At 41.3% G+C, this 25850-nt stretch overlaps 1 protein-coding gene across 6 annotated transcripts in view; it reads right to left on the reverse strand.

The window, feature by feature from the left end:
* ptpn11b (protein tyrosine phosphatase non-receptor type 11b) overlaps positions 1–25850 on the reverse strand; it is a 58389-nt gene that overhangs the window by 20870 nt on the left and 11669 nt on the right. For 5 of the 6 annotated variants that reach the window (XM_035740979.2, XM_035740978.2, XM_035740981.2 and 2 more), the window contains exons 2-4: positions 11222–11344; positions 790–984; positions 189–381 (exon numbers count right to left, since the gene is read on the reverse strand). In XM_035740979.2, the coding sequence (XP_035596872.1) occupies positions 189–381; positions 790–984; positions 11222–11344 (511 nt within the window). Of the gene's footprint in view, positions 1–188; positions 382–789; positions 985–11221; positions 11345–24430; positions 24454–25850 lie in introns of those variants that run through there. The other variant, XM_035740980.2, reaches the window with a different exon arrangement.

The raw sequence follows: 25850 nt of genomic DNA on the forward strand, positions 1-25850 counted from the left end.
GTTCAGTCTGCAATGTTGGCATCAAACAATGTTAATAACCGTGTTATGACCCACCTAAAACATTTGGTGCCAACATGGCACCCATTAAAAGTCTACATCTCAAACATTGCTTGCCAAACTATATGCATAGCTCTGGCTCAGTGTAGGCCCTAGCTGGTCTTACCTGATATCGGATCATGACGTGTTACCTGGTATCGGATCATGACGTGGGTAACCTTGGTCTTGCGGTCCACATTTTCATGCTTCTCCTCGTTGGTGAGGACAGAGAGCACGAAGTCACCTGGTTTACTCTGGCTCTCGCGCACCAGGAAACTGCCAGGCTTGCCCTTGTCCGTAAGCAGCTTCTCAGCGTCGCGCCCAGAGAGGTGCCCGTGGTACCACCTAGGGTAGATTGGTAGATGTAGAGTCAGACAATTTATGGCATGACTATTACGTTTGAATATACTAATACCGTTGAAAAGCAATGAGGACTGAAATGAAAGTCACCCCACCCCAGCAGTATATATTGAATTGTTAACTTAAGAAATCAAAAAGTGTGTTTGTTTCTGAGTTGCGTTTGCACACGTGATGGTGTTACAAAGAAACTTGAATAGTGTGTGCCTCTGCATGACTGTGTCTGTATGAGAGCTTGCATATGTGAATGTGTAGGAGGTTCCAACAAGGGGTCTCAGCAGGTGTTTCATGGAGAAGCCACAGAAACCATGCTTGACAGAGATCACACGTTGTTCTTAGAAATAGATACATTGTACGTCACAATGTGTGGTTGTTCTTTTCTGTGTGTGTGCGTACCTCTCGGAGGTGGGGTCTTTGCAGTTGAGTGGGTACTTGAGCTCGATGACGTCTCCATTCTTCTCTCTGAGGAGGTCGTGCTGCTCTGTGTAGTACTGCACCAGCTCTGCCAGCGTGGCAAACTTCTCCCCTCCATAAAGGTCGTAGTAGTCCCCTGAATTCTGGATCTTAATATGGGTGACCTCATCACTCCGCCTGACACACACACACACACACACACACACACAGGGAAGAGAGTCAGGGAAGAGAGTTAGTCACAGCGCACATTGTTCAAATAGGTCACTTTTTATTAGGTAACCGGTTTACCCTGCAGTATGTAGCAGAGGTTAGGTTAATTAGTCCCTCCAGAATTTCACAGGGAATTTGTGTTTTTGTAGGGCAATATGCTATGAATTTCTAACATTTGTCGCGAAAATGTGCCGATGAGGACAAAAGTCTGTTGACTTGTGGCTTGATTGAACCATATTATGTGGTAAATGTTTGGTTGAAATTGCGAGCCCTCTTTCTGCACTACGGTGATGGGTCAGTTTTATGCGATAATATTGCAATGCTTTGACAATGAGGTAATTATGCAGTGAGTGGTCAAATATGCAAGCCTTCGCATAATATTTGGGGCATTGTTGATTTTGGTAAAAATGTGGCCACCGCAGAATCCTGTAGGGTTGGCTAATAGAGGTTAGATTACCACTGTTCTGTGTGTGTGCGCGAGTGCGTGTATACGAACAGAGCAAGACCGAATACCACAAAAACAACAGGTTGATTTGATCAGTGGTACAGTGAATACCCAATCATTCCTGAACAATAGGAAACCGTTGACTCAACAAATCTGTACAGAAATAAGACTGTTTCCCTTATAGAAAAAACCTTCATACAATATTATCCCTCTATAATACCATGTTTATTTCATATTAAAGGCTTAAGAGATTTTATTTGAGGTGAGTATTTGAAAGAAAGTGTTTTTCATTAAATGCAGGTGACTAGAGAGCACAGCTCAGACAAGGTCATAAAAGTCACTGCCACTTTACAAGATACACAGCCACAAACAGACAGTGTCACACACACACACAGCATTCTAAACCGAAACATTCTTATCAGTATGGAAACAAGTCACACTTCTTCAATTTCTTCCATTGCAGTAAAAATATCAGAGCACAATTTTTCTGCAGCAACAAGCAAAACCAACCTTCAAAACATACGCTTTGTTGTCTAAGTACACCTACACATTCAGAAGAAGACCGTTTTTGAGCATGCAGCCAACCACAACTCCCACTCCACGCACTTTTACAAAAAAGATCATAGCTAGCGATCTAACACAGGCAATTAGAAAAGTGACAACACTGCACATTATGCTATCTGATATCTAGTTTGAATGTAATTAGCAAGCCTTCGCTCTGCAAATTGATGATCAAGTAACAGTCATAAAAAGTGTAGCTAATCATATCTCCCTCCCTCCCTCTGTGTCACTCTGCTTCCCATCACTCTCTCTCTCTCCACTTCTCTCGCCATCCATCTCTATCTTGCCTATAAACCTGCACTCCCTCCTTCCCTGTAATTGTGTTATGAATGTTTGAGTGGAGTAGTATGCCTCCCTGTCTGTGGCTACTAATGGCCAGCGACGGCTGCAATGTGCGCGCGTGCGTGTGTGGCAGGCTGTTTGAGGGAATTTAACACGATTAATGACATCTCAATGAGCCAAAAACATCCAACTAGAATTTACTCTGCAGATGGGCTTGGTCTGTTGCAGACCTGGAGACATAGCACACATTATCAATGTGCCATACTTCATCCTTGAATCTGCTAGATACTAGCTCCTGTACCTGATTATGACAACTGCAATATCAAGTAGTACTGTTGGACAGGGTTGTGTTTTTTTGGGGGGGGGGGGCAACTCCGATATTTTACTTTAAAATGTATACCAAAAAAAACCCATTGATTTCAAAGTAACAAACCATAAAATTCTATGCACAAGGACTACTTTTAACAACAACATTTACAGTAAGAACTTTGCAGATACAAAGTATTATTTACAAAATTGTTACTGTGTAAATGATTAAAGGCTGAATTTGGGCAAAAGCGTAAAAATAACGGCTGTTAAATGTATAACTGATCAACAGACCATTATACCAGGTCATTTAATGCTTAAAAATGTAAACACAAATTGATGAATAAGATATTTTGCTATAGAAACGCTGTATTTGGCTCCATTCATTGTGCACTCTACAGTCCGCAAAAACACTACAGTTTAACTATAGTACTAATACTACAGTATTTCATTTGCTTAAACCATGCGTATTTCCTTGCCCCATATCCTAATATGTGCCACCCATGAGTGAGAAACCTACATATCAAGTAAAGGTACTTCTACAAACTAAGGGGTGTTACTAAGGGCTGTGAATACTTATGCAAATAAGATATTTCTGTATATTCATTTCAATAAAAATAATTCTAAAAAAAAAATGTCACTTTGTAATTATGGGCTATTTCTTGTAGCTGGGTGAGAGAAAAGAAAAATCCATCTTGAAATCAGGGCGACAGGTAGCCTAGTGGTTAGAGTGGAGGGGCGGCAGGTAGCCTAGTGGTTAGAGTGGAGGGGCGGCAGGTAGCCTAGTGGTTAGAGTGGAGGGGCGACAGGTAGCCTAGTGGTTAGAGTGGAGGGGCGACAGGTAGCCTAGTGGTTAGAGTGGAGGGGCGGCAGGTAGCCTAGTGGTTAGAGTGGAGGGGCGACAGGTAGCCTAGTGGTTAGAGTGGAGGGGCGACAGGTAGCCTAGTGGTTAGTGTGTTGAACTAGTAACCGAAAGGTTGCAAGAACTTGTCCCGTGATATTTTTGTCGACAATTAGAAAGTTTGCATAGAAAATAGATGTGACAATTGACTGCTACAGTGTGTCTTGGTGTCGATAAAAACCGTTGCCTGGAAGTAATGACATCACAAAAAATATATAATAAAAAAGTAACAGCTGGTGTCAAATAATAATGGGAGTTGAAGCGTTTCCATTATCCATTTAGGCAAACTGTGCATTAATAAATAACAATCCATATGCCCTCACCGATCTGTTTCGTGTCTCAGGTAGCCCGCAGAAGCCAGTTTGGATAGAATGCAAGTCATCTAATAACTCTAAAGTGCCAATATTTTTGTCACTGACCTACACACAATGTCACACACAATAAGGTGCATGGACTCACTCTGTGTGCAATAATAGTGTTTAACATGATTTTTGAATGACTACCTCATCTCTGTATGCTCACACATTCAATTATCTGTAAAGGCCCTCAGTAGAGCAGTGAATTTCAAACAAAGATTCAACAACAAAGACCTGGGAAGTTTTGCAATGCCTCGCAAAGGGCACCTATGGTAGATGAGTAAGAGTTTTAACAAGCAGACAATGAATATTCCTTTGAGCATGGAAGAAGTTATTAATTACACTTCGGATGGTCTATCAATACACCCAGTCACTACAAAGATACAGGCGTCCTTCCTAACTCAGTTGCCGGAGAAGCAGGAAACCGCTCAGGAATTTCCCCACGAGGCCAATGGTGACTTTAAAATAGTCACAGAGTTGAATGGCTGTGACAGGAGAAAACTGAGAATGGATCAACAACATTGTAGTTACTCCACCATAATAAACTCATTGACAGAGTGAAAAGAATGAAGACTTTGCAGGAAAAAAAATATTCCTAAAAATGCATCCTGTTCGCAACAAGGCACTAAAGTAATACTGCAAAAAATGTGGCAAAGCAATTAACTTTTTATCCTGAATAGTGTTAAGTTTAAGGAAAATCAAATACATTACGGAGTACCTCTCTATATTTTCAATAATAGTGGTGGCTGTATCATGTCATGGGTATGCTTGTAATCGTTAAGGACTGGGGAGTTTTCAGGATTTTAAAAAAATGGATTGGAGCTAAGCACAGGCAAAATCTTAGAGCAAAACCTGGTTCTGTCTGCTTTCCACCAGACACTGGGCGATGATTTCACATTTCAGCAGGAAAATAACCTAAAACACAAGGCCAAATCTACACTGGAGTTTCCTACCAAGAAGACAGTGAATGTTCCTGAGTGGCCAAGTTACAGTTTTGACTTAAATTTACATGAAAAGCTATGGTAAAACCTGAAAATGGTTGTCAACCAATTTGAAAGACCTTGAAGAATAATGGGCAAATGTTGTACAACCCAGGTGTGGAAAGCTCTTAGAGACTTACCCAGAAAGACCCAGAAGCACTTCTACAAAGTATTGACTCAGGGGTGTGAATACTTCATCTCCGTATTTCATTTTCAATACATTTGCTAAAATGTTTCACTTCACTTTGTCATTATGGGGTATTGTGTGTAGACGAGTGAGAGAAAAAAAAATTGAATTCAGGCTGTAACAACAAAATGAATAAATCAATGAGTATGAATACTTTCTGAAGGCGCTGTACATGTCCTCAAAGATGGCATGCTCAGGTATGACCATTCTAGCTAACGATAGGGCAGATATGCATGTGAACAACAGGCACAACTAAGTCGTTTTTTTCTCCAAAGTTGCCAGAATGCTGATTGCATCAACTTATATCAGTACATTTGTAACAGCCTAAACATTACTAAACTTCTATTCGATCAAATAAGCCTCACATAATTCGACATTCTCTCATAGACTTCCATACAAAAAAGAGATAGTTGATAGTAGCTTTAGATAGTAGCTTTAGCTGCCTGATGACATGCAGTACCAGTCAAAAGTTTGGACACACCTACTCATTCAAAGGCTTTTCTTTATTTTTACTATTTTCCACATTGGATGTCTTCACTGTTATTGTACAATCTGTGAAATAACACATATGAAATCATGTACTAACCAAAAAAGTAGCCACCTTTTGCCTTGATGACAGCTTTGCACACTCTTGGCATTCTCTCAATCAGCTTCATCTGGAATGCATTTCCAACAGTCTTGAAGGAGTACCTACATATGCTGAGCACTTGTTGGCTGCTTTTCCTTCACTTTGCAGTCCAACTCATCCCAAACCATCTCAATTGGGTTGAGGTTGGGGGATTGTGGAGGCCAGGTCATCTGATGGAGCAGTCCATCACCTATCTTGGTCAAATAGCCCTTACACAGCCTGGAGGTGTGTTGGATCATTGTCCTGTTGAAAAACAAATGATAGTGGGACTAAGCACAAACCAGATGAGATGGCTTATCGCTGCAGAATGCTGTGGTAGCCATGCTGGTTAAGTGTGCCTTGAATTCTAAATAACTCACTGACAGTGTCACCAGCAAAGCACCCCCACACAATCACACCTCCTCCATGGTTCACGGTGGGAATCACACATGCGGACATCATCCGTTCACCTACTCTGCATCTCAAAAAGACACGGCGGTTGGAACCAAAAATCTCAAATTTGGACTCAGAGCAAAGGACAGATTTCCATCGGTTTAATGTCCATTGCTCATGTTTCTTGGACCAAGCAAGTGTCTTTGTATTATTGGTGTCCCTTAGTAGTGCTTTCTTTGCAGCAATTCAACCATGAAGGCCTGATTCACGCAGTCTCCTCTGAACAGTTGATGTCGAGATGTGTCGGTTACTTGAACTCTGAAGCATTTATATGGACTGCAATCTGAGGTGCAGTTAACTCTAATGAACTTATCCTCTACAGCAGATGTAACTCTGGGTCGTCCTTTCCTGTGGCGGTCCTCATGAGAGCCAGTTTCATCATAGCGGTTGATTTTTCCCCCGACTACACTTGAAGAAACTTTCAAAGTTATTTCAATTTTCCGGATTGACTTAAAGTAATGATGGACTGGCAAAGGGTCGCTACTTTAAAGCATCTTAAATATAAAATATATTTCAATTTGTTCAACGCTTTTTTGATTGCTACATGATTCCATGTGTTATTTCATAGTTCTGATGTCTTCACTATTATTATACAATGTAGAAAATAGTCAAAATAAAGAAAAACCCTGAAATGAGGTGTCCAAACTTTTGACTGGTGCGCATCACGTGCCCATTGTACCTTCAAAATGATTCGGCACTCATCATTTATTTGAAAAACAGTTCCCATCCTCATTTGTCGCAATAAAAGAAAGTTAGACAAAATAAAAATCCACCCGTCGAACAGATAACATTTTTGTCGATCTTTAGAAAAGGTCTCCTATTTCAGCCATTTTTACATTACACAAAGCAAAGATTTTTTGGGTGACATTACTTTTGTCAAATAAAACTGGGTCAATGGAAACCAGCCTACTTAAATACACATTACTGTAGAAGGGTCTCTGACTCCGGACCCTACTGGAACAGTTAACATCACAATGTTTAACCTTCCCCATCCCCCACTACCCCTCCTGGCCTCCCCCTGCCATCCAGCCGGGGGCCAGGAAAGAAGGGAGAGATAAGCAAAGGGAAGAGCAGGGAGAATGAGACAACACAGCCCAGTGGAGTCCCAGGACGTCCATTACAACGAGAGAGAGACGAGCTGGATTTCCCTCATCTAACATCTATTATAAACTGGGTGGGTTGAGCCCTGAATGCTGATTGGCTGACAGCCGTGGTATATCAGATCGTATACCACGGGTATGACAAAACCTGTATTTTTACTGCTCCAATTCTGTTGGTAACCAGTTTATGTAGCAATAAGGCATCTCGGGGGTTTGTGATATATGGCCAATATACCACGGCTACGGGCTGGGTGTTGCGTCATGCATAAGAACAGCCTTTAGCTGTGGTATATTGGCCATATACCACACCCCCTCGGGTCTTATTGCTTAAACCTCTTTTTCCATTTTCGCCTAAAATGACATACCTAAATCTAACTGCCTGTAGCTCAGGACCTGAAACAAGGATATGAATATTCTTGATACCATTTGAAAGGAAACACTTTGAAGTTTGTGGAAATGTAAAATTAATGTAGGAGAATATAACACATTAGATCTGGTAAAGGATAATACAAAAAAAAAAAAAAAAAAAACATACCTTCTTTTTGGAGGTTTTCCCCCCATCATCTTTGAAATGTAAGCAGTATGTGTGCAAAGTTTCAGACTGATCCAGTGAAGAATTGTGCCGAATTGGTCAATTGATACATTTTCATTGTACATAACTATAGACAGCATACAAAAATGCTTTGGTAATAAAAATGTTTATACCCCCCCAGGAATGTCATACATGATGGATCATTATCTTATTCACTAACTTTCACACATCTACATGGTCGGGCGGGGTGGGTGTGGAGCCAAAGACAGCAGTGGGGTCAAAATGTAGACCCCAGTCCCTACATTTGAACATAAAAATAGATTTGATCAAACAAAACTACGCAACATTTTATCTCTGGGACCCTCAGGATGACAAATCGGAGCAAAATGACTGAATGTAAGTACATTATTTACCTACAGAGGTGAATGTATCAAACCAGTTGCCGTGAAACATTTGTTGTTGTTGTTGTTGTGCACTCTCCTCAAACAATAGCATGGTACTTTTTCACTGCAATAGCTACTATTAATTGGACACCGCAGTTAGATTAACAAGAACTTAAGCTTTCTGCCCATATAAGTTGAGTCTATGACCCGGCTGTTGTATACAACGTGATTCTAGTCACATTAGCGCACGTTAGCAACCACCCATCCCGTGGAGGTTAAATAACACACGGGTAAGTAGACACTCTACTAATAACTTGTTAATTACTCTCTCATTGAGTGTGTCTGTGAGAGAGGAGAGTGTCTGTGATATGTGATTGTGTGTGAGTATATACATGATTGAAAGAGAGTGTTATATGCAAGTGTGTGAGAGTGTATGTGTGATATGAGAGTGTGCGAGTGTGTGTGATGAGAGTGTGAGAGTGTGTGTGAGATATGAGAGTGTGCGTGAGATATGAGAGTTTGTGAGAGTGTGTGTGTGATATACGATTACACAAGTAAGAGTAGTTAGCTTGGTCACAGGGTAAGGCATCCCTGAATAGTCAAAGAAATAAAAGTGCAAAGAAGTGTGCTTAAAAGGACATGGCTCTCAGTTAGTTTAAAAGGACTTTCATCCGTTCATGGTAACTTAATAAGTATGGCTTTTGGGGTTTTCACTATCAAACAGGATATTTTCATATCATTTATTTTTGGTGTAATACCTCAAGCAAATAAATGTGTTCGAAAATGGAATCTTATCCATTGATGTCGGTGCAGAGCCTACTTTCAATAGCAAAACAGTGCAGACACAAAATAAGGCTGCCAATTCTCAATTATACCACACACACACACACACACACACACACACACACACAGTTAGACAGCCCAAAGTCACCACATAGCCACAGGCATCAGCCAGGTCAGACCTCAACATGGACCCCCGGCCTTAATGTTATTAAGAGCTACTGCCTGCCCTGCCACACTCACCACTCACTGCTGCTGCCAGCCTAACTGCTCTCTCCCCGTGTCTCTCTCTCTCCCTCTCTGCTAAAGAGCGGTGCGCTAAAGGCCGACGCTGGACCTTTTCCAGGAGCTTTTTCCAACTCATGAGCCTCTTAAAAGCTTCCGTTGCCAAAGCAGAGCCACTCTCTCTCTCCTCGCACTGCAGGAAGTCACAGAGGCCTGCTGTTTACCAGAACTCCACACTTCTCTTTTGTAGTCAGCTCTCCAAATACAGAACTGTTCTACAACTGTTCCACTATAACTGTTCATAATTCAGTGAAATGTAATGTCATGGGACAGGGTTAGACTTCACGATTTCATACACGGAGGTCAAAAGAGGTCATATTCCTCAAAGGGCTGTTGTGGCGTAAAGGTCGTTCTATATGAATTCAATCACTTTCTGACTGCACTCCTTTTGAGTTGAATGAAACCTTCCATACATGCGTGCTCATGGTAGAAGTGTTCAGAAATACCAAATATCAGACAGAAGCTGTGGTAAGTTTATATGACCTCCTTTCAAAAAGCCCCTTATTTACTGGTACCCTTTTATACATACCAGTGGGTAACTGGCAAATTGGGAGGGGTGGGGATTGTTGTTAAACCATGGCAGCTGTTTGCAGTTCAAATTAGGGAAGTGTTCATGAATTTACCTGCAGAAAAGCAGAGAACCATTCACACAGACCCATACCTGTATTTTGGTTACACGGTCTGTGAAAATGCAGTAATTATGACTAGGTCTTTAGGTGGCTTTTATTTGACGCCTTTTACCCCCTTCAAAATACCCGCCTTTTACCCCCCTTCAAATATGCAAAAAAGGCTGGTATAAAATGCAAGCATGTAAAATTAGTGGGATTTTGGTCTGTGTATGAAAGGGATAAATATCCTTTTATGAGCGCTTGGCTCCGAAGTCAATTTGCCGTTGCTGCCACAATTATGGACACTCCCATCCTGCACACGCTTAGAAACACACACACACACACTCCCTATACCCCTACGCACCCTTCTGAACAACAATTACAGACTTCCCAAAGCCAACTCTATAATGTGTGTTTGTCTGAGTGGAAGAAGTACATAGTAGTGGGGACGTGGTGGTGTGGTGTCACGTTGAGAGGTGACATGTGGCACTGGAGATAACATCTCGGGACAGATTGGAGAGGCCATCTGGAGGTCTGGATGAGTGTCCGCAGTGAAAGGGATCAGTGGGACAGGGAAGAGCGAGTGAGCTGTCAGAGATCTGGAAACTTCCAATATGTTACGGGCCTTTGTCTGACGGTGATGTAAATCCATTTGAATTCAAATCACTTTTTGACAGCATTCCTTATAATTTAAACAAAACTTTCCATACATGTTTGCCCATGGAAGAAGTGGTCAGAAAGTGACATTTTGGACCGGAATCAGGAGATAGAGCTGCTCAAAGTTGACCCATTTTGCATACCCAACCCTACCAAAATACATCCATGTCTTAATCACTGAAAACGATAAACGGTTGAGTTTGATATCATCTGAAAGCTTACAACAGGTCTGCAAGGGTTATGATTTCAGGTCCAAAAGTCACCTTCTGACCACTTCTACATTGGGCAAACACTTATGGTTTGGTAAGGTTTCGTTCAAATTAGAAAGGGTAACAGTCAAAAAGGGATTTAGATCATATGCGAGTTCTTGTGAAAGGCTCTTACACCAGTTTTATACTTTTCTTTTCAACCGAGGGGGGAAACAAACGTTCTCCGTTTCCTAGAAACTCGGGAGAGCAACAAAGAAGGTATATTTGAAGAGCGATTATTTCCCATTTCAGCTTGGCCAACTGTGCACAGATGACATGCGGCTTGACTCCTGCCTTCATTAAAATTGTTCAGCCGGCCCCAGGAGACAATACACCCGAGTTTGGTTCTCTCTGAATGCTAAAGTTGACATCAGTGACAATGTTGTGGTGCATAGGCGGCTAGCGTTAGGCTAAACCGCTATGCTAAAGCGCTAGGATATAACAATGCTGTTCTCCTTTGGTTATTGGACAAAACTTTCCCACAACATTTTGGGAACCAAAATGTGACATGCTGGTAACATGGACGCTGCTACCTGACAGAGAGAGTAAAATCCCCCGGGTTGCTCTTGCTCGGCCGGGCTAGGAAACTGCCGTGGACCCCCCGCGTCAACAGGAGCTGCTCTGCCTCGATGCCGGTGATGTTGGGGTGGAACCACCTTGAAGAACACAGAGAGAGAGAGAGAAAGAATAGTTTTGATCACAAAAGCCAAATCCAGAGTCACCAGTGTTTCTCTATACATCCCTAAGGGACTTCCAGGCGTATACAGAACGTTAGTTAATTACCTTCAAATAAACTACCATTTCCATTCTCATAACGTTAATAAAACCTCCCAGGAAAACTGTTAGAACCTCCCTTCAACCTAAACATTTACATTCCCAGAACAGGCAAAACATTTTTTTTTAAACTTAACATTTTACCGGTCTGGAAACGTATGGCTTTGGTCCCAAAACCAATTTGGAAACCCACAACTTCCATAGAACCTAATGTGCTAGCTGGGTCAGTTTGGTGACAGTAGTTAGATACACATAAAAAGTGAGATATAAACTTTTGGAAAGCAGAACACCAATATTTACAGAGCTTAAAATAACTGGCAAGTGTTTACTTCCTGGGTTATATAACCAAGTAGAGAGTAAAAGATAACATTTACTCCATCCAGCTCACATTTTGATAAACCCGATCGTCCACTATCAACCATTACAAATTTGGATGTTACATTGTCCACCAACCTAAAATAATATAGAGAAATACACACTTGCGTAATTGAAAAGTATGGCTCTGGTCTGTGTCCTTCTATCACCATCTCCCCCTACATATATCCCTACTGTTCTGTCATAAATAAATAAAAAATACTAAAGGGGATTGTGACTCCTCTTCATAGCAAAAGATCTATAGATGTCTGAGAAATACAATTTATGTGGTTATGCTTAGAAATGCAACATGGAATAATGTTTTTTCCTCTTCATAATGTGTGTTTTTCATCATTGGTAGTATGCTAAAGTAGTAAAGCATGTCAGTTGTTTGGAGTTGCAGCTCATGGTTCAGTTAGTTCACAGGGTTAAAACCTCTAACTCAGGGGTCTCCAACCTTTTCTAGCATGAGAGCTAGTGTCATGTGTTTGTTCACCTGCACCCGGACGCATTTGCTAATAACCCATCTGCAACCGCACGACTATATGTGATGAAGTGAAATTCTTAAGCACGCACCCGATCCTAACCCATAAATATAGAAAATGCACTGTACAGTCAGAGATAGTGGAATTCATTTTTGACAGGCCTTTTAGATATTAGCCTGTTTCTGCATATCATTTCCAGCCATTTGGTGGTGGTGTAAAGTACTTAAGTAAAATTATTCTAAAGTACTAATTAAGTCGTTTTTTTGGGGTATCTGTACTTTACTATTTATATTTTTGTCAACTTTTACTTCACTGCATTCCTATAGAAAATAATGTACTTTTTACTCTTTACATTTTCCCTGACACACAAAAGTACTCATTATATTTTGAATGTTTAGCAGGACAGAAAATGGTCCAATTCAAGGCACATATCAAGAGAACATCCCTGGTCATCTCTACTGTCTATGATCTGGCGAGCTCACTAAACACACATGCTTCGTTTGTAAATTATGTCTGAGTGTTGGAGAGTGCCCCTGGCTATCCGTACATTTAAATAATAAGAAAATGACAGTCTGGTTTGCTTAATATAAGGAATTTGAAATTATTTATATTTTTACTTTTGATATTTAAGTATATTTTAGAAATTACATTTACTTTTGATACTTAAGTATATTTAAAACCAAAATACTCTCAAGTAGTATTTTACTGGGTGACTCACTTTTACTTGAGTAATTTTCTATTAAGGTATCTTGACTTTATGACAACTGGGTACTTTTTCCACCACTGCAATTTGGTAGGCTATTTGTTAGTCAACTTGACTATCATTAGATACATACAGCTTCTTTTCTGTCATTACTGGTTGCCCTATAAGACTAAATAAACCCTTGCTAAAAATAATAATGTTGTGGCGGAGATCTTTGTGGGCTATACTCGGCCTTGTCTCAGGATGGTAAGTTGGTGGTTGAAGATATCCCTTTAGTGGTGTGGGGGCTGTGATTTGGCAAAGTGGGTGGGGTTATATCCTTCCTGTTTGGCCCTGTCCGGGGGCGTCCTCGGATGGGGCCACAGTGTCTCCTGACCCCTCCTGTCTCAGCCTCCAGTATTTATGGTGCAGTAGTTTGTGCCGGGGGGCTAGGGTCAGTTTGTTATATCTGGAGTACTTCTCCTGTCCTATTCAGTGTCCTGTGTGAATTTAAGTGTGCTCTCTCTAATTCTCTTTCTTTCTCTCTCTCGGAGGACCTGAGCCCTAGGACCATGCCTCAGGACTACCTGACATGATGACTCCTTGCTGTCCCCAGTCCACCTGGCCGTGCTGCTGCTCCAGTTTCAACTGTTCTGCCTTATTATTATTGGACCATGCTGGTAATTTATGAATATTTGAACATCTTGGCCATGTTCTGTTATAATCTCCACCCGGCACAGCCAGAAGAGGACTGGCCACCCCACAAAGCCTGGTTCCTCTCTAGGTTTTTTCCTAGGGAGTTTTTCCTAGCCACCGTGCTTCTACACCTGCATTGCTTGCTGTTTGGGGTTTTAGGCTGGGTTTCTGTACAGCACTTTGAGATATCAACTGATGTACGAAGGACTATATAAATACATTTGATTTGATTTGGCAGCAAAGATGTTTATGAACCGAGGAGAAAATGCATTTGGAAATGGCATCAGACCGGCTTGAAGGACATTAAAAGCTGTTACATGTTTTTTTAAGATTTCAATTTGGCTCGGATGCCTATTTTATGTGGTTGAAATACTATCATCTCTTAAGATGCTGAAAGAAATAAAACATATTTCTCTTCTCCAGTTCCCCCCAAAAATTGACATTTGGTGTATAATTTTACTGCAAGAAATACTTAATTCTGCAGGAGTTAATATTATATTAGGCTGTTAGATGTTATAGACCTACGGTCAGTGGCTAGGTTTCCATCCAATTGGTGAATATTCAAAAATTGCATAAAAACAATCTGTGCATTTTCCCACCAGTGATGTTTCCATCAAATTGACTTGTTGCGGATAAAAAGGCTGTGCATGATGACATAGGAATTAAACTACAAATGGTATTTTTATGTACACTATGTACTGTGGCATTTTCAACTCTACTGATGGTTCTCACAAAAGAAAATTATGTTATATAGCGAGTCTGCCCACTGCGCACTGTTGGCTAGAGCACACATATGACTAACGGACAAAAGAATGAGATGATTTTTATTTGTTAAATGGCAGCCAACAATGGATCACCATGTCACCAGAATAAGACAGTCAATATTTATTGGAAAGGAGCATCAACCTCATCACCTTGCACTTTCACCACCCTGTGAAGTTCATCATTGATTTAATCTGTAACCTAAGAAACTGCATGCTTTCCTGAGTTGTAGTGGGAGGACCACACAACATGTCATCGCGTGACTAAGTTTACTTCGATATGGTTATTTATATGAATATTTACACATCATATTTGCATAATTAATTTTAAAAAGACAAAAACATCCCACCTAGAAGTCCCCATCATGTAACTGTCTAAGTTGTATAGCACCTCACAAACATAAGACTGCCATCATCCTCTTTCACCACATCTTTCCCAAACATCAGACGACTGTCCTGTTCCTCCCTTCTAGATATTTTCAACTCTCCATTTTGCAGCTTTTCTCTTCTTGAATTAATCTCCATTGTTCATTTTGCCTCAGTGGATCAACGTTAACTTTTTCTGCCCAAGTTTCTAAAAGCATTTGATGTGTATTGGTGCGCTACAGTTATAGCCCTAAAGCTTAGGCTACGTACTAACGGCAGATTAACATAATGAAAAAAATAAGAATATTCAACCTGACCGCCACCCACCCGCCCTTCATCAACACAATATTTCTTGACCCTAAACCCGCCCCGCGGATATAACCGTGCGGACTGCGGGTTATGAGTCAACTCGCACATCACTAATGAGAGCTACTTTTAATGTATGAAACATGTCACGAGCAACTCATTAATTTCTTCCTAGCTTTCAAATAAATCACTTGTATTTTCCCGAATGTAGTTTTCTGTTATATTTTTCCTTTTAAATGTAATTTAATTACATTTCTTTTTTTTCTTTTTACAAATTACAATTATTAGTAGAGAAACAATGACAATTCATGTTCTAAGTCCATGCCAATGCTTAAATCACATCAGAAGACCATTCTTGAGGGTCAAAGATTTGAGTGTAATACCCCTCTAATTGAGAATTTTAGGAGCGAAGAATGTGCTGGTCGAGCAATATTTTTGCTCCTGCATATGTCATGACAGAGTTTGCAAAACAAAAGCCCACCCGATTGATACTGTAGAAAGAATCCTGATATACACTGAGTGTACAAAACATTAAGAACACCTTTTGCCTCAGAACAGCCTCAATTCATCAGGCAAGGACTTTATAAGGTGTCGAAAGCGTTCCACAGGGATGCTGACCCATGTTGACTCTAATGCTTCCCACAGTTGTGTCAAGTTCTTAACAAACCGGTGCGCTTGGCACCTACTACCATACCCCGTTCAAAGGCACTTAATATTTTGTCTTGCCCATTCACCCTCTGAATGACACACATTCACAATCCATGTTGCAATTGTCCCAAGGCTTAAAAATCCTTATTTAACCTGTCTCCTCCCCTTCATCTACACTGATTGAAGTGGATTTAACAAGTGACATCAATAAGGGATCATAGCTTTCACCTGGACATACCTAGTCAGTCTACGTCATGGAAATAGCAGCTGTTCTTGATGTTTTGTCCACTCAGTGAAATTCTGCCAGGTATACTTACTTTGCAGTTACCATTTAATCGTGAAGGTTTTGGGGAAAGTCTTTGCCTACTCAGAAGACAGTTATTGCTAACTGGCTACACGAAGTGAACGATAAACAGAGGTTCACACAACACAGACATACAGAGGCAATATTCCTAGAAATGAATTGGCAGATATTGTGTTACGTTTGGCTTTTTAAGCCAATTGTGTCTAACCAGGGGTGGGACAATGTCAATGTGGATTTAATTATATAGTATCTGGGAGCTTGCGGTGTCTAATACTTGTGAGATTTGTTTGTGACATATTGCGGTGGAGCGTGTGAAAAATACATGCACTTTCTGAATTATTTGGCAAGCTACTCATACAGCAGGTGGGCTGAGAGCTACTGGTAGCTCACAATCAAACTGTTGGAGACCCCTGCCATCACTAATGTGAGGCTAATCTATTACTTATTAGCGTCGCAAGGCCCATTTCCACAAGTGGCTGCTATGGCCAATGAATTCACTATTGTGGCTTTTTAAGTCTTGTGAAAGTGCAGAACTGTGAACCTATTTGCATGAAGCATAATGAATAATGACATTAAAACGACAGCTAACGTTGATTGAGCCCGTTGCAATGATGTTGTGAATGGAAAAGAGAGCTCATGGTACGTTTTGTAGATGCACAAGCGCGGGTTGAGAATTTCCACAAAACACTGTGTTGAATATGGTTGGATACGTTCTTAGATGAATGTAGTGCAATGTTCTGGTATCAGACTTAAAGGTGCAATCTGTAGCTTCTTTGTCTGCTGTGGCCACGAGACAGGTTGCACCCACTGTTGATGCTTCAACAAACTAATACACTCTCAAAAAAACCCACTTTGTTCAATTTAATCCAATCGGTGCACAGAATCCTCACAAAGGCCTTCGTCCTTGGTCCTGCCAGGTCAATAAATGACAGGAAACAAACTAAGATGAGCTGTCAAAACAACAATAGCCTATGAATATTAAAAACACACCTACTGGGTGTTGTGACACTGTCAATAGTCTGTTACGCCATAAAAACAGCAAAAGCCAAACCTCAAGACCTACCACTGCTTTACCAATACCACCCTTTCCTACAACTGCTGGCTACTGCACATCTCCATCAGTTGCTTCAGAATCCAAACCATTTAGCGAGCAACAGCACACCAGAGTTTCCATTGAAGTATGCATAAAGTGTGCATACTTCCTTAAAGTATGCATTTTCACATTCCCAGTCATGGATTTACAGGCATTGTATAGGTGCTGTATAAGCTTTGGGTGGGGGGGGGGTAGTTTCCGACATTGTTAAATCCATGACTGTGAGTGTGCAAGTGCACACTTTAGGAGAAGTGTGAAGAACCAGGTCGTAGCTACAGTGAATGTAGTGGTGGTTTAAATACAGTCCTACTTTCAGAACACCATTTACAATGTGTTAAGAAAAACACTGCAGGGATGACTTTGAAGATGACTTAATACAAAATATCAGCGATAAGAGGGGGTTTTGTTAAATGCCAGTGATTCAACACGAGTGGGAAAAGAATAGATTTTGACACTAACATTTAGAGAAACGGTGAGTCACACAGCCCATTCATTTCCACAGCAAAAGATTGCTTTCCTTCCCCCGCGCTTCCCAAAGAAGTATGGACAGTGATACATGCAGCGAGCGCAACAACAAGAGATCCTTTAATTAAACTCCACATACAATCTTTACCAGATCAAGTTTCTATGCCCTGGCACTGTAGTGAGTATTTGGGTATTTTCATGTTCATAATTAGGAAAGCAAAAAAAACATGACCAGTGTCATGAAAAAATAAACGTTTTTTTTTCCTCTCTTAAGGGACTGTATTCGTAAGATAAGGACATCAACAGACATGTTAACACTAGATCTACTTACAAGCCTTGTGAGACTTTCGTACAGCCTTCAAGTAGCCGTGAAACACACATCCTTTCATATTTCTGTTTGATGGCAAAACTATGGATCCAATTTAACCGGACTCGTGGGGAGCTTGAGCTCAACCGCTGGGCAAACATCTATATCGATTAAGTCCCTACAACGTCAAACGAGTAAAACCCAGTCCTTGGAATGGCGGATCGCTGTCCTGTGCCTTCGCTCCGAACCTCCGGTGGAATTGCACTCAGATCAGGATGAATCACGCTTTATTGACAGCTTGTCATTCACAAAGCAGATTCACATGAGAGAAAAAGAGAGAGACAGAGAGAGAGAGAGAGAGAGAGAGAGAGAGAGAGAGAGAGAGAGAGATGTCAACAGTAGACAGTAGTGGAGCTGATGGAAGAGGGAACAGACGGGGCCAAAGCCACAGGAAGCTGCAGACATCTGGGGACTGACACTGGCCCAGATTGCACCTGACCCCCTCATCCACCCAGGCACCATGCTTTTTCTCATTCCAAGCCCAGGAGATTACTGAGGAACTTTTCAAACAGCAGCAGCAAATCATAACCGATTACCACTGGCATTCACCAAGGGATTAGACACAAATACATGGCAGGGGGGGAATGAACAAGGCTCTCTCTGATATCATCAAATGCCCAAGCTGTGGCATTAACATTGGACTGGGATATAGAGCAATTGTTTTTGCGTGTGGAGACTCAGAAACAGACCTGATGTACTGTAGAATAGGGATCACTATGGTCCACCTGGTTCAAAAACAAGCAGTCAGTAGGAGATAAGAGGAATTACAAGTACATGACTGTTACCAGTACAATACATTGTATTGCTGTAGTAGCAAGATGACAGCAATGTAGTGTTTTATTCTTTTTTTGGTATTCAATCTTTTTGTGAGTTGTTGAGCACGTTTGACATTTCTAACAGTCAACTTTTTCTCTGTTTGAAATTTCAGCAGCACCATGCTCTGTCTACCAAGCTATAATAACTACAAATCCCATTCTCGGAGCCAAAAATCAATGTTTCTGTCAAGGATGGCGAGGCACACCAAACACTTTCCATCCTGTGCATTTACCACAGGCCTCAATGTTCCATGACCTCAAGACAAACCAAATAGCAGGGTCGTATTTACTAGGCACCAAATGGAAGAAAACACACTGAAACAGGGAGTGACTACATGCATTTGTCAAATAAGATACACTTGTTTTTGTTTTCCTTCATTAAAATGTTTTGCCACAGTGTGCACAAATGAATACGGCCCGATATGTGTGAAAATGTAACATAAAAAGGTTGTTCCAGTTCCTTGTTTCAATCACAGCGGACAAGAATCAAGCTCATCTCTACTAAGCAGTATAGCCTTACATGCCAGTCTTCCAGATTATCCTACGATACTCTCGTTGTATGGCGTCAGGCTTTGCAAAACCTAACTATGCACTTTACAGAGAATACCATACGGCAGAGGTTGGACAGAGCTACATGAAACTTATGTTCTTCTATAATACTCCACTTTGTATGACATTACCTTTAACATTCAACAAATCAGTTTTGTACTATTCTACACACGGCTATGTGGCTTAGCTGTGCAGAAGAGGGAACTATCGCTCAGTACAGGGGGAGGAAGAGGAAAATAAAAAACTAAATGTAAAAGGAGAAATACTGTAGCGCACATTTTTATGTCCATTAGATTTCTGCTGTCCAACCAGTCATTTCATAATCATACATAGTATTATAATTACACTATTACACAATGTGGTAATTAAAAAAAGAGTTAAGTCTAAATAAACAACAAGCTCCACATCCTCCTGATCACACTGCTGCCCACCAGTTGTTACTTGAACTATGAGTATGTGCAACATTCTATATACAGTACCAGTCAAAAGTTTGAACACACCTACTCATTCTTGGGTTTTTCTTCATTTTTACTATTTTCTACATTGTAGAACAAGAGTGAAGACCTCAAAATGACGAAATAACACATATGGAATCATGTAGTAACCAAAAAAAAAAAAAGAGTTAAAAAAAATCTCAAATATAAAATATGTTTAAAGTAGACACCCTTTGCCTTGATGACAGCATTGCACACTCTTGGCAAAACATTGAAAAAGTTATCCTTTTTAAATAAAACTAAATTAGTCATATGTTCACCAAATAATGGATTAAAACACACGGTTTTGCAATGAAGGTCTACAGTAGCCTCAACAGCACTCTGTAGGATAGCACCATGGTGTAGCCGGAGGACAGCTAGCTTCTCTACTCTTCTGGGTACATTGACTTCAATACAAAACCTAGGAGGGTCATAGTTCTCACCCCTTTCCATAGACTTACACAGTAATTATGACATCTTCCGGAGGACATCCTCCAATCTATCAGAGCTCTTGAAGCATGAACTGATATGTTGTCCACCCAATCAAAGGATCAGATAATGAATCTAGTACTGAAAGCATAAGCTGCAGCTAGGTAGCACTGCAGTGCATAACATGTGGTGAGTAGTTGACTCAAAGAGAAGGAAAGACAATAGTTGAATTGTTTTGAGCAAATTAATTTCTTCCAAAATGAAGGAGAAGCAAGAGAAAGACAGAGGTTTCATTATTTATTTTTCACTTTCTTGGCTAGCAAATGGAGCTAGCTACTTTAGCCTACTCAAACACCTTGCTCAAGCAGAGGGATACTATGTTAGCTAACTGGCTATGACTATCCAACACAACACTGGAACTCTTCAAAGTCAAGATAAGCTTTTGGTTTTTACAAATGTATTGCCACCGGGGCACACCAGTGTAACTGTAACTTACTGACGGGACACTAACATTACTGCATGATTGTAGCGAGTTTACTAACGCATTAGTTCTATTAGCTATGCTGATTATGACGTTACTTTAGCTAATATTGTGACAACGATGTAGGCCGTGTATAGCGGTTATAATATGGTTTGGCTTGAAAAGTTTTTTGTTTTGTTTTGCCTGGTCACATACAGCTGATCTGTTGTGCATTGAAGTCCACAAGTGAAGGTTAACTAGGCAAGTCAGTTAAGAACAAATTCTTATTTACAATGACGACCTACCAAAAGGCAAAAGGCCTCCTGCGGGGATGGGACCTGAGATTAAAAATAAGAAAATAAAAATAAATATAGGACAAAAAACACACATCACGAAAAGAGAGACAACACTACATAAAAGAGAGACCTAAAAAACAACAACATAGCAAGGTAGCAACACAACAATATGGTAGTAACAACATGGTAGCAGCACAAAACATGAAACAAACACTATTGGGCACAGATAACAGCACAAAGGGCAAGAAGGTAGAGCCAACAATACATCACACAAAGCAGCCACAACTCTCAGTAAGAGTGTCCATGATTGAGTCTTTGAATGAAGAGAGTTTGAGTGTTTGTTGCAGCTTGTTCCAGTCGTTAGCTGCAGCGAACTGAAAAGACGAGCGACCCAGGGATGTGTGTGCTTTCTAGACCTTTAACAGAATGTGGCTGGCAGAACGGGTGTTTTATGTGGAGGATGAGGGCTGCAGTAGATATCTCAGATAGGGAGGAGTGAGGCCTAAAAGGGTTTTATAAATAAGTTGATGCGAGAAGAAATGCAATGTGGCTGCTGTGAAAGTGAACTGTGTTTACTGGTGATCAGGGGTGTATTCATTCCGCCGATTTCATTGCAAAACACTTCTTAAACGGAAGCAAATGGACAAATTCAGGTATGTTTATCCCCGTTTCGTTCCAATAGAAACTCTCGTTTGCAACTGTTGGCCTAATGATTTCACCCTAGATCTGCTAGATGCAGGCAAGAATGTGCAAGGACGTCACCTCAAATTTCTCTCGACCTGTGTGCACCTACGTTGTAAACTTTCATTCATAGGCTAGGTTGTAGCAACTTCAACTTGTAGCCTAAACCTATCAATGTTACATTGAACTGGGTGAATGGAATATGAATGACAGCCATCCAATATGCTGTAATAGAAATAAGGCCATGCTCATTAAAAAAAAAAAAAACGGCACCGACCACCACTGGGACATACAGTATGTGGTATTCTGGGGTGCTGCCATCTTGAATACACAGTCCCGTAGAGTACACCACTTGGGTTGTAATTGTGTTGACTGGGGTCCAGACTAGACTTGATTTAGTTATTAATCTGACATTTTTTACTGGGTCATGGGAAGAAAAAAAAATGTCTACCAATCAGAAAAAAATGCCATGTGTTACTATAGTAATCCCAGACAAGCAGCTTTAAGTCAGCCCAGCATTGCGGTCACTCGTTTCAACTGATGAAACAATGGCAGCCCACTCAGACCGTGTAGTCTCTGAACCCATTAAAGCATAAAAGATACACTTGTTGACCCTGCGAAAATCACCATTGCTCTGTAATAACAACTAACAACCAACATTACTGGTATCTTTTCTGCGCAACAGTTTTTGGAGTGAATCACATTTGTATTTTATTAGGATCCCCCCTTAGCTGTTGCAAAAGCAGCAGCTACTCTTCCTGGGGTCCACACAAAACATGACATAATACAGAACATTAATAGACAAGAACAGCTGAAGTACAGAACTACATAAAAATGTTTTAAAGACACACGTAGCCTACATATAAATACATACAAACTATCTAGGTCAAATAGGGGAGAGGCATTGTGCCATGAGGTGTTGCTATATATATATATATATATATATATATATATATTTTTTTTTTTAAACCAGGTTTGCTGTTTATTTGAGCAATAAGAGATGGAACGTAATTCCATGCAAAAATGGCTCTATATAATACCGTATGCTTCTTGAATTTGTTCTGGATTTGGAAACTGTGAAAAGACCCCTGGTGGCATGTCAGGTGGGATATGTGTGTGTGTCAGAGTTGTGTAAATTGACTATGCAAACAATTTGGGATTTTCAACACATTGTTTCTTATAAAAAGAAGTGATGCAGTCAGTCTCTCCTCAACTCTTAGCCAAGAGAGACTGCATAGAATGTATATCAGCCCTTTGAATACAATGAAGAGCAAGATGTGCTGCTCTGTTCTGGGCCGCCTGCAGCTCAAATAGGTCTTTCCTTGCAGCACTGGACCACACGACTGGACAATAATCAAGTTAAGACAAAACTAGAGCCTGCAGAACTTGCTTTTTGGAGTGTCCTGTCAGAAAAGCAGAGCATGGCCTCCCGGGTGGCGCAGTGGTCTAGGGAACTGCAACGCAGTGCTAGCTGTGCCACCAGAGACTCTGGGTTTGCGCCCAGGCTCTGTCGCAGCCGGCCGCGACCGGGAGGTCCGTGGGGCGACGCACAATTGGCCTAGCGTTGTCCGGGTTAGGGAGGTTTTGGCCGGCAGGGATATCCTTGTCTCATCGTGCACTAGCGACTCCTGTGGCGGGACGGGTGCAGTGCATGCTAACCAGGTTGCCAGGTGCATGGTGTTTCTTCCGACACATTGGTGCGGCTGGCTTCCGGGTTGGATCGCGCTGTGTTAAGAAGCAGTGCGGCTTGTTTGGGTTGTGTATCAACCTTCTTCTCTCCCGAGCCCGTACGGGAGTTGTAGCGATGAGACAAGATAGTAACTACTAACAATTGGATACCATGAAATTGGGGAGAAAAAAATAATTTAAAAAGCAGAGCATCTCTTTATTACAGACAGACCTCTCCCCATATTTACAACCATTGAATCTATATGTTTTGACCATGACAGTTTACAATCTAAGGCAACGTCAAGTAATTTAGTCGCCTCAACTACACCATTAATTTCCATAGAACATAGGGAATGATTTGTACCAAATACAATGCTTAGAGTTGTTCAGGACCAGTTTATCACTGGCCACCCATTCCAAAACACATGCAACAATGTTCAGAGAGCTTTGTTTTGTTTGTTTTGATATTGAAACAAATGCCCGACAAAGTGGCCGACGCTTTGTGTCCATTGCAGGTCAACGTGCGAGAGAGAGTGGTCAGTATCCTTTTCTGTTTTGGGCTTTAGTCCATCTAGTCTGCAACCCCCACCCCAATGCACTTAAACACACATTCGCCTGCCTGCTAATGGGGATCAGGCAGGAGGTCACCCCTTGTTTGACCCCTGACCCCTCAATAGAACAAAGAGCACTTCTCACCAATTACTGCACTGATCTGCCCCCCTCTCTCTCCCTGGCCTAAGCTACTCTGAGAGGGACCACACTGCCCAGGTCTATCCCCAAACATTTAACAGTTAGCAGGCTCACTTCCCTCAGAAAGCTCTAACACGGACCACATGTCCACAAATAAGCACACCCACTCAGTCCACTCCAGCCAGACCCTCCAAAATGCACACAAGGTTATAAACTGTCAACCATTGAAGCCTGAGACCAACTTGACCAAGTGCGTTGCACTAGCAACGTAACAGCAATCTACTGGTAAGACCCAATGCATGTGGGTGAGAAAAAAAATATATAAATAAATAAGGCTGTTAATGAATGTCAGGAAGTGAATGAGAGTTTTCTCCCCCTACCTAACCATTCTGGTCAGAGCTTGTCAGGGCCCCCCGGTTCAGTTGCCTCAGAGCTTAGTAATCCAGCCCGGCACGGTTACACAAGGAGGGGAAGGGAGGGAGGAACGAGGGGGGAGGGCAAGGACTTGTAGGAGTGCTGCCTCTGCGGGTTTAAGCAAGAGAGGCGGGGGCATTTAATCTCGGATTTGGATGAGTGCAAAGGGCCTTGATAGGCTCATCGGAGCGGCTATCAGGCTGTCCCTCTGGGGACCTACATGACACGGCACCGTCTCCACTCCAACTGAAGACCCCTACTCCTAATTCAGACTTCCTTCCTTGTGGTTGCCAGTTCCCAAGCAAGGCACATTGAAAGGTCTAGTCTACATGCACAGTAGGACATTACTGACCACCTTGCCTAGTAAAGATGTATAACATAGAAAACGATGTAAAGTCTATATGCTCTCTATTGGCATATTGGAGTCTATGTTGCTGTTATGTGGGAGATACTGGTGGACATACAGTACTGGTGGACATACAGTAGTACTGGTGGATACAGAAGCTGGCCTACATGAGTTAGTTCTGGCATTTTCAAATGATGCTGATGCAATGCTTAAATTACATTGCAACACAATATTAAATGCATTTTCAATACAAATGAAACATTCAGGAAAAAATGGAACAGTGAAACAAATGGAGAATATCTTGAAATTATCTAGAAATTGATAAAATCAGATAGAAGATGAAAGCACTGAAATTAGACATGCCAATGATTGCACTCTTAAGAATGGCAAGATGCAGTGCTTTCGGAAAGTATTCAGACCCCTTGACTTTTTCCACATTCTGTTAGGTTACAGCCTTATTCTAGAAATTATTAAATTGTTTTTTTCTCCTCATAAATATACACATAATACCCCATAATGTGAAAGTAAAAACAGGTTAAGAAATGTTGGCTAATTTATAAAAATATTCAGTATTCAGACCCTTTACTCAGTACTTTGTTGAAGCACCTTTGGTAAGGATTACAGCCTCGAGTCTTCTTGGGTATGGCGCTACAAGCTTGGCACAGGTGTATCTGGGGAGTTTATCCAATTATTTTCTGCAGATCCTCTCAAGCTCTACCATGTTGGATGGGAGCGTTGCTGCACAGCTATTTTCAGGTCTCTTCAGAGATATTCGATCGGCTTCAAGTCCGGGCTCTGGCTGGGCTACCCAAGGACATTGAGACTTGTCCCGAAGCAGAATCTAGTTTCTCATGGCCTGAGAGTCTTTAGGTGCCTTTTGTCAAACTCCAAGCGGGCTGTCATGTGCCTTTTACTGAGGAGTGGCTTCCGTCTGGCCACTCTACCATAATGGCCTGATTGGCCGAGAGCTGCAGAAATGGTTGTCCTTCTGGAAGGTTCTCCCATCTCCACAGAGGAACTCCAGAGCTCTGTCAGAGTGA

The sequence above is a fragment of the Oncorhynchus keta genome, chromosome 28 (genome assembly GCF_023373465.1).
Source record: "Oncorhynchus keta strain PuntledgeMale-10-30-2019 chromosome 28, Oket_V2, whole genome shotgun sequence".
Taxonomy (NCBI): domain Eukaryota; kingdom Metazoa; phylum Chordata; class Actinopteri; order Salmoniformes; family Salmonidae; genus Oncorhynchus; species Oncorhynchus keta.